We start from the raw sequence: 14,089 nt of genomic DNA, 5'->3' as shown, positions 1-14,089 counted from the left end.
CACACACACATACACACACACACACACACACACACACACGCGCTTATGCTGTGCCAGGCACTACTCTAAGTGCTCCTCATGTACTATCTTGTAGCCATCATCTTTTATCTACTTCCACTTAAATGCTTCCCCAAACTCTGCAGGACAGCTGCATTCCTCTTCTCCATCATTTTTCCTTCTTCCTCTTTCTTATTCTATCTCCGACCATCAAGTTGTCTCTGATCTACCCTCACTATCCTTGTCCAAGTTCTCCTCCTTCAAACTAGACCCCTTGCAATGCTCTAATTAGTCTCCCTCCCTTTGTCTCACTGTCCTTGAGTTTCCAAATCTCTCCAGGCCAAAAATCAGATCACGATCCTCCTCTGCCTAGAATCCTTCCATGACTCTCCAGAGCTTAGAGAAAGAACTCAAACTCCACAAGGCCCTTCAATAAACTGGTTCCTACTTACCTCTTTGGACTCCTTTGCTAATATTCCCTCAAATGCACAGTACTGCAGCAACCAACAGTGAATCAATGAATCCCGCACCACACTCTGCTCTTCTGAACCTACACATGCTATTCCCTCTCCCAGGACAGTCCTTCCTCTACATGTTCCCCCCTCCCTTGCAGTCCCCCAAGACACTATGCCAGCATCACTTCTTTAGGAAAGAGCCACTGAAGTCCAGTGTGACTTCAGTGCCCTGTTACTCCATTATGCCGTTACTATACCTGTTTGAAGTTTACCATATTATTTTCCTTTCCTCAATAAACGGATCCTGTCCCAAAAATCTCAAGTTTTAACTGCAGGACCTTCAGACGGCAAAAAATAAATAGAACGGCAGCATATCCGTCTAAATTACTGCTAGCATCATTAGATTGGTCCACTCCATACTTCTGAGCATGGATTCTAAGCCAGGCTGTCTGGGCTCAGACAGCTATTGCATATGCTATCTACCCGCCCATGCACCCCCACACTCAGCAGGACACTGACCTTAAGGCAAAAAGGATTTTTAAAAAATGCCTGGCAAGTAACAAGGCGAAACAAAAGCAAAACGTGTTTACTTGCATCATCCTCTGCAAGTTCATTGGGTTTTAGCTCTTCTGTCAGAAGAATCTACCTCCCCCACCCTAAAGAAAAAAGGCAGCAAGAAAGGAATCCCAGTCCTGTAGTGATCACACTCTTACCCCACAGATAACACATCACCTGCATGTCAACTGAAGAGAAGCACCTTAAAATCAAGGGAAAAGTGACAATCAGCCGCCATCTGGATTAAATGGTTTAAGCAAGAAACTACTTTGCAGGGTGCCAAATTTAAATAAATGTAGGGAGACCCTGCTGCTAACTTGACCATTTACAGCAAAAAAGGGGTAATTTTAGGTCGGTAAGAAGCCATCTTCCAAGATGGTAAATCCCAAGGGGACCAACCAGTAGGCTTGTACGTAGATAAAAAGATTGACTGCTATGCTGCCACCTGGTGAAGCAGGTTATGGGGAGGTTTACTCCGCTATTCATCTCAACAAATGTTTTGAAAATTTTCATATCATTGTTTTCTTTTTATTTTTTAAAAATGTTTATTTATTTTTGAGAGAGAGAGACAGAGCACAAATGGGGGAGGGGCAGAGAGAGAAGGAGACACAGAATCTGATGCAGAGCTCGAACCCATGAACCACAGGATCATGACCTGAGCCAAGGTCGGACACTTAACCAACTGAGCCACCCAGGTGTCCCTTCTTTTTATTTTAACGTCCATTTTTTAGAATAATCTCTACACCCAACGTGGGGCTTGAACTTACAACCTAGAGATCAAGAGTCCCATGCTCTTCAGACTGAGCCAGTCAGGTGCCCCCAGGGTTTTCTTTTTAAAGGCAGTCATTCCAACCAGAAAAAAGTAACAAAAGGGAGATCTGTTGAGAGCAGATGTCTTCAGTTTATTTTTCTTCGTGTAGTAAAAGGGCAACAGGGCATCCTTGAATTTTGAACCATGTATATGTTTACCTATTCAGTTACATTTTTCACTACTTTTAAGAACACGCAGTACTACTGATGATTTCAAAAGGCTTAAAATTTTATGCTTTCAAAAATTCCACTTTTGGGTCTCGGTCCTAATATATAAACTGTGGTCAAAGCTTTAGCCACAAAGATATTCATGGTAATATTACCACAAATTTGCAAAGAGCATGGATGTTACATAAAAATGTAATTAAATTATGACCCATCCACAGACTTATTCAGCCACTGAACATACTGGTAACAGAAAAAAAAAACCCTTGAAATAATGAATGTCAAGGGAGAAGGCACGGTACAAAAGCAAGCCTAAACCCCAAGGAAAAAAAAGACATGATGGACATATACCCCTGCATGGGGAATTATGGGGATACCTATCTTTTCCCCCAAAATTTTCTAGCATCATAAAGGTCAGACGTTTTTGTCATCAGTCATCACTCCCAACGATGACTCCAAAGACTCCCTCAGAAATTAACATCCCAGGGCCCGTAGGTGGGTGGCTCAGTTGGTTATGCATCAAACTCTAGATTTTGGCTCAGGTCATGACATGATCTCAGTTTCACGAGTTCAAGCCTGGCACTGGACTCTGCTAGCCGTCGGTGCCCCTTCCCAACTTGCGCGCTCTCTCTCTCTCAAAATAACTAAATTTTCAAAAATTAAAAAAAGAAAAAAAAAGGACATTAACAGCATCCCCAAATTCAAGATACTCTACCATATTCCTTCCCAAAAGAAAACAAATTAGGGGCGCCTGGGTGGCGGCTAAGCGTCTGAACTTCTGTTCAGGTCATCATTTCAGAGTTTGTGAGTTCAAGCCCGGCATCGGGCTCTCTGCTGTCAGCACAGGGCCTGCTTCAGATGCTCTGCCCCCCACTCCCCACCCACCCTCTCTCTCTCTCTCTCTCTCAAAATAAATAAATAAACTTAAAAAAAAAAAATTAGGGGAACCTGGCAAGCTCAGTTGGTGCAGCATGTGACTCTTGATCTGAGGGTTGTTAAGTTTGAGCACCCACGCTGGGCGTAGAGATTACTTAAAAATAAAACCTTTTCTAAAAAATTTTAAAAAACTAAAAAATAAAAATAAAAAAAAAGGAATATTCCTTCTCTACTACCCACTTGTTCCCAACTAGCTTTTCCTTGCTTCAGGATGCTCTTTTCTGAGCCTATCCCATGAATTCTCCTTGCCCTTCTGGACTGGGTCATTTTCGACTTAGTAGAAAAAATTTAGTGTCTAACGTCTATTTCTATTACACAGATGTAGTTACAAAGACTAGATATAGGTCGTATGTGAAGAGCGGGGCATCATTTGGCAATAGCTTCTATCCCACCCAACCTGTCCAGCTCAAGCAGGAGAACTGCACCGGCAGGGGGCGTGGGATTACCTGCAAGGCTACCATCCATGCTGGGCCACCAGGGCACACACATTCTCATTTGCTAGTTCTTGTTAGCTACAAAAGGAGCGCTGTATTCAACTGAAGGGTCCTGAACTGGAACAATTCAGGCAAAAGAAAGTTTATTTCCACATCCTTAAAGTACCGGCCCCAGAGACCACGGTTTCCTAGATCCAGGTTATGAAAGTATGGGAGCTCAGGTGTTGGACATTTAAATGATAGATCTCAAAACAAACCTGCGTCTTTAAAAAAAAAGCCTTCCTCTTGGGGCGCCTGGGTGGCGTCCAAGCTTGGTTTTGGCTCAGGTCACGATCTCAGTTTGTGGGATCGAGCCCTGAGTCCGGCTCTGCACCGACAGCGTGCAGAGCCTGCTTGGGATTCTGTGTCCTCCTCTCTGCCCCTCCCCCGCTCACTCTGTGTCTCTCTCAAAATAAACAAACATTAAAATAAATAAAAATGAAAGCCTTCCTCTGATTACCTCTTACCCTTCTCTCCACCGCCACAGCTGCCCTACACACTTGGCTGTGGGGGAGGGCGGCTAAGGGATTCCTCTTAAGCTCCTGTCATTACATGTGCAGCTGCCCAGTGCTGTCACTGTCCTATTCCCAGCTCTGACACCCCCGTTCTAGTAACAGAATTAAGAGGAGAAAGCTGACACTACACCTGGGTCCTACTCAGTTCAGCTTTCATCCATCTCTCCAAAAATACGGTATTACTCCAAAGATTAGGAGGATAAGACCGAGGAGTTTCTTTGGAAATTTATTCTCTAAACCTCATGTTTAAAAATTTCTGTATGTGGGGTGCCTGGCTGGCTCAGTTGGAAGAGCACGCGACTCCTGATCGCGGGGTCATGAGATCACTTAAGTAAAAACTTAGAAGGGGAAAAAAAAAAACCTGTGTATGTGAGAACACTCATTTCCATTTACCTAGTCACAACTGAATTAACGTTACGCAGCACATTAACGGTATTCAACTTATGCAAGGAAAAGTCTCCCTCTGTAGGACACACCCTTACAGGTGAAATGCTGATGAAAATTTAGCTTAGACTTCGCCAGTTCTTTAAAAAGGAAAGAAACAAAAGACTCATGCCAAGTCCTTAAGATGTAATTTTTATTGTTGCTGCAAGATCGTGGGACCAGACCAATTATTTAACCGTTTACCTTTAAACTAAAGCTCTCCTTTGGGAACTTCTACTGATCATTTCTCACAGAACGGTTTTGTGCACTGTTCAAATTTATAAATTAGAAAAAACAAAACTCAAGGATCTCTACAAGTGCCCAATTTAAAAAGTAGGATGATGTGGTGGTAGTGAACCAAACTCAACAGCTCACACCTAAAACAGAATTTGGGGAGAAGAGGAAAGGGATTATGAAAGGCAAGGCCAAAAGGCAGATGATATTGGCAGCCTTCACAACCTACAAAGGCAGCAAACATAGCATCCTCTGATTATAACCTTAAATATCTGGTTAAGCACTAACAGAACTTAGAAAATAAGACAAAAGATGGGCGCCTGACCGGCTCAGTCGGTAGCACATGTGACTCCTGATCGCAGGGTCCTGAGTTCAGGCCCCACGTTGGGCACAGAGCTTACTCAAACGAACAAAAGACGGTGGTTTATGTGTGATTTTTTTCCTCCTTTGACTAGTAAGTACCTAAGATGGCCTGTGCTCTCTTTCTCCCACATCCCACGGAATCTGATAGCAATACAGAAACAGTCAGATGCCCTGCCAGATAAAAGGGTTAAGGCTGGTGATTATGGGAGGGAGAAGCTCCTGGCAGCCTCAGAAGCCCCCAAACGATGTGTGTGACATCATATACACAGGACTATCAGTGTAGCATCCGTGCTCGAACAGCTAACCCTCTCAGCACTGCGCGGTGCTCATTAGGGTGCCGTGCGGTGCTCATTAGGGGACTGCTGCCACACAGCAGAGAAATCATTTACAACGAAGTCAGCACTGGAGTAGAAAATGAGTCCTAGTACGAACCCAGCAAAATTTCCATAATCTCCAAATGATTAATAGTTTGTTCCGATTTTAGATACATTGTTATTTATTTGGGGGACCATCATATGGTTTTTAAGCTCTGGAACTTCCATGGAAATCTTAATCTAGCTGAGACAAGTCTCTTTTCTTTTCAATTTATGCCAAAAAGGTCCAGATGTTAGAAAACAAAGAGAAGGATCCCGATTACCAGTGGCTGTAAGCTGCTGTGGTTACTTCATTATTGACACATTCCTGAATCAGTAATGTTTTGAAATCCAGCCAGTTATAGCCAAGCCATCATCCTTTTTAGAAACGGCATTCTCCCAGTTTTTCAGCTAGAGGGGACGGTTGCACAACATTGCGAATGTGCAAAATGTTACTGAACCGTACGCTTGAAAACGGTTTGCTGCATGTTACGTTGACTTTTACCTCAATAAAAACAAAATTATTTTTTCTTAACGATTAGGAGTTAGGCTTAACAAATAAATAAGGCTTCCTGCCAATACTAGGGGATGAAACTCCCCCCACGGTCTGCTGTTAACACAAAGCTCTGTTAACAAGAATACACGTTTAGCAGCACCTTTTATCTGGATAGAATTCAAAAGATCCACGGGAGGTTGCTTTTTTTTTTTTAATAATTAGAAAAGGCACTTAATCGTCATTTCAGTTACTGCAAAGACTACTACATAAAAAGCCAACTGTTATCTGTATCCTTCCCACCCCAAAGAAGAGAACAATTGAAACCACATGACTTAGAATAATGGCTGGCAGAACTCCACCTCTGAAGTCTACAGAGGTGTCATTACTCCATTAGTGATAATGGCTATTGATCTGGCCCCTCCTGGAAGAGCTAGTAGGAAAAACACAATATTTAAGATAGGAAGAATTTTCAACTATATTGATTCCAGCAAGACTTTTTTTTTTTTTTTTTAAATAGAATTAAGAAGGCCTTTTGCAAGCAAACCCCCCAATCGGGTCACTTCAACAAGAGGAACCCAGAAGCTTTTCTCCCTCCGGAGGCGAATACTAGTATCCTACTTAGATTATTAACTTCTCTTCAGAGGCTATTAGAATCCGAAGGACAGGACAGAACCATCTAACAAGAAACATCTAGGTGTTCCCTTTCCCCTTAAATGGAAGACTACACACTTCTCTTAAAAATTAAACCTTGGGGCGCCCGGGTGGCTCAGGTGGTTAAGCTTCCGACTTCGGCTCAGGTCATGCATGATCTCATAGTTTGTGAGTTCGAGCCCTGCGTCGGGCTCTGTGCTGACAGCTCAGAGCCTGGAGCCTGATTCAGATCTCTCTCTCTCTCTCTCTCTGCCCCTCCCCCACTGGCATGCTGTCTCTCCCTCTCTCAAAAATAAACAGTAATAAATAAATAAATAAATAAATAAATAAATAAATAAACTGGCTGTCTCATTTGGAAGCGTGTGATTCTTGCTCTTGGGGTCCTGAGTTCGAGCCCCACACTGGGCATAGGGATTACTAACACAAAAAATAATAACTTAAGGAAAAAACCCAACCCTAAACTTCCCTCTTTCTTCCTTTTCAAAATATTGCATGCCGCTTTTCATTCCTATTGTGTTATGTCACCCACACACAATTTATTCCTCCACACAGGCCCCAGTGACATTATTACTAGGATAATTTCATTAAATGCAAATAGTCTTAATCCCTCTATCATTAGGATTTCAGCCTTAGAAGAACACTCATTTGAGTGACAGGACAGAGTATTTTTCTCTGTATCTTTCTGTCTTTCCCAAATTCTCCATGAGGAGATGACTCTCATAAACAGGGGAAGAATCAAAGTTTTAGAAATAGTTACTATTTTCGAACACCTACTAATTTCTTAATCCTCACACCTTTTTCAAGGGGATATTGACCTATTTCACAGATGAGGAAAATGAGGGCCGGAGAGGTAAGCACACTTCCTCAGTAAGTAGGTTTGAAGAAAGGTCTGCTTTATTTTACAACTGCCCTTTCCTCCATACTGACAAGGACCAGAGGCACAAGAGAACTTTTGCCTTGTGTTTTGTAACCAGTTCTCACTCTCTAACATTACTGAAAACGACCCAGTAGGAAGTCAAGAGTTTTTTAAGGTTTTTATTAACACCTGCCAAGTTAATAATCTGCAAAAAACCCAAGTATACAGCCCACCCCAGCACTATGATGAAGACATATTCTTGTTTAAAATTTCTATCTTTATTCCATTATTGTCCAATTTTAACAATGAGACAAATGTTTAAAAATACAAATGTAGCTTATAAACTTTTGTGGGTAAACTAGAAATTGGAAAATGAATTGGCATATCTAGAGGTCACTGCTCTGCATGCCTAAAGGTAAATGATTATTCTTATTTTCTGGACCAATTCTTATCTGGTGGATAAGATGAAGTCCTCAATTCCACCTGCTTATCTGCTAATTTCTGCATTACCTTGGACAAATGCCATTTGCATACTCCCTACCAGCCCTTAGGTGCATTGCAGCCTCTGTGTCATTGTGTGTGACATCACTGGGTTGCTATGGATATAGGTGCGAGGTCACTCACTTTCCTGTGAAACTAGAAATATGGAAAAATTAGAAGAGTCTAAATAACATGAACTAAACATATTTCCAACACTGATATCTATTAAGAGCAGAACTTCTCATCTGAGCTTTAAAATGTTTTAAGGTAGCATCTGTGGCAATACATTAACACGGCAATAGTCCCCATTTCAGAATCAAGTCTCTTCCTTAATGAGATAAAAAATCTCTTGGTAAGGTAGCCGGCTTAAATAAAAAAGCATCAGCATTGTTATCTTTTGTGAACCGGCAAAGTTGTTCAAGGATTAAGCTGGGATACCTACATTGCTTCGTTAAAAAAAATTAACACGCAAGATACACTCCTGAATCCACTTCACACTGGAGATGCATTTTAAAAACCTTTGTTACATAAGACGGGAGGTTAAATGTTAAGACAGTGGGAGACCTAAATCATTAACCAGGTAACTTCCCATGTTTTATTTAATAATGCTCAATATTTGCCCCCTCCTCTAATATCAAACTCTGATAGCCCGTTAGATAAATGTAGTGTTACTGACAAAATGGTGCAATACAGGCAGGAATCTGCATCCCAGACAAAATGCGACAACTGGCGATCAGTATTCTCTTTTCATCAGCATGAGGATGCGCTCGCTTTTTTTTTTTTTTTTTTTTTAAGCCTCGGATATATCTGACAGAACAAATTATTAAAAAAAAAAAAAAAAAAAAAGACTTTTTCCTCCTTTAAAATAACTCCTCCCAGCCTCCACCCAGTCTAGGCTCTCTGCAATATGACAAATGCAGAATCTTCTAGAATGACTTGATCCTGCCTCCCACCACTGCTTTGTTTGCAATATCAGATTAGGGAGAATATTTTTTCGACTTATAGGAATTTCAACAGATGTGTGCCTATTTAAAAAAGAAACAGCATTTGTCACAAATTAAACCAGTCAGCTAAATGCATAACCTTTATTTTAAAGACAATACCTACCCTTTTCAATACAAAACACGTTAGGAAAAAACGGAGATGACATGTCGAGAACGATCAATGAAAACGCTAGCGAGAAATACGTTCCCCGCAAGAGGACGTGCTTTGGGGTATAGAGAAAGAGGAGCCTTTTGTTAACAAAAACGTGAGAGCAGCAAGGTTTCGATTTTGCACCATTGAGCCCAGGTTTTCAGGAGAGCCTACGTTTTTTCTGTGGAGGTTCTAAAGGATCTGTCAGGAGAGGCAATGGGGAATATCGGGGGGGGGGGGGGGGTATTAGAAAACCAGGAGACCTGATGAGTGAATGGGAAAGGCGCCGCCCAGACACCAGGGAGAGAAAGAGGAACCGCATCCATGCGGTCCCCCCGCCCCCACGCCCAGGCTGGGAGGAGGGGAAGTGGGGCACAAAGGATGTTCACGGCCCCCGCTCAAGTCCCCAGCGGACCCGGAGACGCGGGGGCCAGAGACCCCGCTCCCGAGACCAGCCCTGCAAGATCCCGCCCCAGCCCGAGTCCGGGGAGGGCCGAGAAGGCAGCGCCGCCGGCCCTGGGGGACGCTCGGGGAGAGGCCGCGTCACAACCCGGGTCCCTATCGCTGCCGGGGCCCTCCCCAGCTCCCCGAGTGGGTGGGGAGGGGCAGTCAACGCTGCAGTCGCGAATGGCGACTAGTCCCTGGGCCGTCCACGCGAAGGCCCGCGTCTGCGAAGGGACTGGGGCGAGGCGGGGGGAGGGGAGGAGAAACTCACGTTCTTCATGGCCGCGGCCATGTCGTCGTAGCGCTCCGCCTGCTCGGCCAGCCGGGCTTTCTGCACCAGTTGCTCGCGGTCCACCATCTTCGAGGGCTGGATCGGGCCGAGTGAGGAGACCGGGGCGGCCTGAAGGACTCGGAGGGCAGCTACGGCGCGGCTGGAGCCCGTGTGCCGGAGAGACCGACCCACGAAGCGAGCAGCTAAGGCGACGGCGACGGCGGCGGCGCGGAGGCTGCGGCTTGAGCTGCGACCGCGGGACCAGGCGCGAGGCGGCTGCGGCTGCTGTGCGTGCCGCGGGCGGACAACCCCCTGCGGCCCCGCCCACGCCGCGTGACGCAGACGGTCCCGCCTACCCGCCCGCGCACCCCGCCCCGGCCCCGCCCCGGCCCTTCCGCCTCTCGGGCTTCTCCTCCCCAACTCAGCTTACCTTCGCTTTCTGGGCGTCCCTCCCTTCCCCGCTGCCCCCCCGACAGTGCTCCCCGTTCTTCACTTTACCCCGGTTCCCGCGCCTCAGCTTCTCCAGATCACCCCCAACCTCGCCCCTCACACCGCTCCCCGCCCTGCCAGGTCCCCAGCGCGTGGGCCCCTGGGAATTGTAGTTTGCCCGGCGGTGGAGTGATATGTTGGAGAGATCAAGGACAAAGGGGCAGTTAGGACTACATCTCCCAATGGTCATAGCGCGCGAGCGGAGGTGAAGGGAGGGGTTCTAATTCCGCGGCCACGGGGGACCCCTGGCGGGGACTGAGGCTGCTTCAGTCTTAGCGAGTGCTGATTCACGGCCCCGCCCCATATTCTCCGGGAAATTACGAGGTGAGGGGGCCAGGACCTCAGCCCTGGACCCCGTCTAAGAGATAAAGTAGCAGCAGGCCAAGGAGGGACAGAGGAGAGGACACGCGTCCACCGTAGGTCCAAACTTGCCAGGGTGGTGCCCGCCGGCTGGATGGGTTGAATTACGGAGCTTAATATTGGGAGCTAAACTGTCACCCTCCCCCACAGGCTTCCATTTCCCCACACGCACTTTGAGGTTCTTGGACCTGATGAGGTGAAAACATGGAAGGACAAATACTGGCCGGGCATACTGGTTAATTTACAGAAAGGATGCAGCTGTCTTCAGGCTGACCCCCGGGGGAGCTCCTTCCTCTCCAGGGTGGAGTGTCAGAGATTAAGTTCTGTTGCCAAGAGCCTACTGTATGCTTCACATGAGGTTGTTATCTGAGGGTTGACCGACCCTTCTCTCCCCACCTAAGACGCACACGCTGAGGTCGGGCTGACAAATTCTTGCTCATATGCTTCCATTTTCAACATTCCGTGGAGCTTACACATCCATAGTTTTGACTGCACATTTTATTGGCTTCATTTTTTTTCCCCCGGCAGTTATCTGTTGAGCACCTACTGTGTTCCAAGCACTGTTCTAAGCAATGGGGTACAGCAAGGAACGACACAAAAAAACCCTACCCCCCAAAAAACAGGTATGATAAAGATAAATATGTCGAGTATGTTCGGAAGTGATAAGGAGTTAAAACAACAACAGGATATGAAGTGTTGTGTATGAGAATCTAGAATGAAGGAGTCTCTGTGAAGGACTATTCAGGCTCTATGCTAGATGGTAGAGGAAGAGGGCACAGAATCCTGCCCTCAAGGAATTTAGAATGTTTTAAGTGCTGTTAAGTTTTGTTTGTTAATTCTTTCGGGCTGGATAGGAAGAGGTTCTGAAAAGCTTCTCCAGGAAGGTTGGTAACATTTCCAACCCAGCTCTTAAAAGGATGTATAGCATTTGAGAGCATGGAAAGGACACAGGCAGCAGGACTCAGAGGCACGTTTTCCCCTGACATATTTATTGTTAGGCAAAGAATCCAAAGTGTGTGTTGCCTTAAGTGATCGGGAGTGGGGTTGGGGATGGAGTCGGGAGCCAGAACAGGAGGAGCCCTGAATGGCAGGCAAGGGAGTGAAGTCCTTATCCTGAAATAAGTAGGAAGCCTGTGAGAGATTTTAACGAGGGCAAAAAATGATGAGATTTGCATCCTGCGTCCATCATCGTGGCCTCCTCAGAGCACTGCACGGTGCCTGGCACACAGTAAATCTGTAGAATGTATGAAATAAAGAAATGAATTAATGAATGCATGCACTTTAGGGAGGCTGCCCCGGCAGAAGTGGAGGAGATGGACTGAGTGAGGAGAGGGTCTAGAAATTGCTCTCCCCACCACTGACATAGCATCTAGTCCCTCCTCTCTTACTACAACACTCAGCAAAATGCAGTCCTGGGGGGGGGGCGCCTGGGTGGCTCAGTCGGTTAAGCGTCCGACTTCGGCTCAGGTCACGATCTCGCGGTCCGTGAGTTCGAGCCCCGCGTAGGGCTCTGGGCTGATGGCTCAGAGCCTGGAGCCTGTTTCCGATTCTGTGTCTCCCTCTCTCTCTGCCCCTCCCCCGTTCATGCTCTGTCTCTCTCTGTCTCAAAAATAAATAAAGGTTAAAAAAAAAAATTAAAAAAAAAAAATGCAGTCCTGGGGGTAAATAAACTCTCCCCCTTCTCCTGTCTCCTACATGAGTGTTCACCAAGTCATTCCTCTTCCTCTCTCTTCCTCTCTGGTCCAGGCCTGGGCATCGCAGGTCCGTGGCAACGAGCCCTCATAGCCAACCCTGCTTGTCCTCCTGTGCATTAAATGTGTCAATGATTCAGTCCCCAGATGCAAAATCTTGGGAACTTCCTGGCTCATTTCAGGCTGCCTCTCTGACCTTTCCACATCAGTTCCTTCCCCCACCAGTTTAATGTGCATTAAAATAATAATAATAATAATTATTATTATTATTATTATTATTATTATTATTATTATTATAAAAATCCAGGCCAAATCTGGTTGGGAAAAGAAAGCAGATGCAAAGAAAAGGATGTTCCAAAGCCAAAGAGGAATGACATCTGCAGTCCCCACATCAAAGCTTCCCTCCAATGGTGCAGGGGAGAGCTGGCCCTGCCCTCCTTTCCTTTTTGATTTTTTTTTTTTTTTTTTTTTGAGACTCTAAGCTTAAAGCTGCAGCAGCCCAGCCGTGCCTGGATGTTGAGAGGGCTGCTTCAGAGGTATAGCGACATTACACAGAACAAATGGCTTAATCTTCTGGCTTCTTTCGCCACTGCCTGGTACTGCTGAAAAACACCTGGAGCAAGGAGGTGGAAAACTAGCATCCTGGCTTCTGCCTGCCCCCCCCCACCCCCCACCCACCCCCACCCCCGGCTCTGTGTGCAAAGCCTGCCCCTTCTCAGGGTTTTAATTTCCCCAACTTTGAAGTGAGAAATCAAACGAAGTGAGCGCTAAATGCCCCACCCAGCTGCGACAAGACAAAGTTCTAGATTCGGCTTGTTCCTCTTCTTTAGCCTTGGCAACAGGGAATCTGTACCTGCAGACCTGGGAGATGATTCAATCCCAAGGATTGAGAGGCTCAAAATCGTCCCTGTTTTGTAGATCAGGAAGCTGAGGCACGGAGAGGCTGTATGACCAGCCAAAGATCACACATCAGTGACTGACTCAGATGATCAGTGACTGAATTCAAACCCAGGGAGATCGTCCAGACTCCCAATGGCAAGGGCACCCTTCCCTGCCCAGGCTGTGAGGACCTACCCTTTGGCATCTGCTCAGGAAGGGAGGGGCCTTGCCCTCTGGTGATGGGCCTGACATGAGGGCCCTGGGCAAGCACCCTGTATGGCTGACCCTCTGCCCCATCTCCAGCCCTGGAGGACGTGACCTTTAGATCCATGCTCTTTGGCTGAGCTGGCAGACAAGTAGGCCGGCCAGAGACATTAGTGTCCTGCTGTTTCTGTGCAGTCATAAATCACTGCAGTCCCATCCCCTGGCTCCTGGCTTCCTCCTGCGGCTAGAAAGCTCCCTGATTGGCGGGGAGGCGGCAGCAGCGGTGGCAGCAGCAGCAGCAACATCTTCTGAAGCAGGCAATACTCCCCGCCCTGTCCTCTGGGAACACTTCCCTGTCACTCTCCTCGAGGGTTGGGCTGTGGTAGGGGCAGAGCACGTAACAGATTCAGAAGCAAAGGACAAAAAAGAAATCTCAGTGCGTGGCCCACCCTCCTGAGGAGAGTGGGGCAGTGAAGGAAGCCTGTGCTGGGAGGCAGGACCCACAGGTTGAAGCCTTGACTTTGCTATTGATCTTGCTGGGTGACCTTGAGCAAGTCACTTGACCTCTCTGGGCCTCAGACTGTGCATCTATAAAAGAAGAGAATTAGAAGGCTGCTTCTTAAGATCTGCCAGCCGGTAGCAACAGCCTATCAGCTGGCCCACCTCAATGTCTTCCCAGCCTCTCCAGTAAAAGATCTAAAAGATCTTTCCAAATAGACATCCCATCTTCTCCTTCCCTTGCCTTGGCTCCACCATACATGTCACTCCCCTTGCATATGGGCCAAAGTCACTTTGCTTTAGCCTGGAGTTAAAGGCTTTCCTAAGGGCCCCTGCCTACGTCTCTAGCTTCATTTT

At 46.4% G+C, this 14,089-nt stretch overlaps 1 protein-coding gene across 1 annotated transcript in view; it reads right to left on the bottom strand.

Moving 5' to 3' along the window:
* The window catches only part of YWHAG (tyrosine 3-monooxygenase/tryptophan 5-monooxygenase activation protein gamma), a 28,287-nt gene extending 18,332 nt beyond the window's left edge, over nucleotides 1–9,955 (bottom strand). Inside the window, exon 1 of the mRNA XM_060649230.3 lies at nucleotides 9,612–9,955. Coding sequence (XP_060505213.1) covers nucleotides 9,612–9,698 — 87 coding nt within the window. The 5' untranslated portion in view covers nucleotides 9,699–9,955. The remainder of the gene's footprint in view (nucleotides 1–9,611) is intronic.
* Nucleotides 9,956–14,089: the final 4,134 nt, after the last annotated feature.

Source organism: Panthera onca, chromosome E3 (assembly GCF_046562875.1).
Source record: "Panthera onca isolate mPanOnc1 chromosome E3, mPanOnc1 haplotype 2, whole genome shotgun sequence".
Lineage (NCBI taxonomy): Eukaryota > Metazoa > Chordata > Mammalia > Carnivora > Felidae > Panthera > Panthera onca.
Note: the sequence above shows the minus strand (reverse complement) of the source record. Positions and strands in the feature narration are given on the sequence as shown.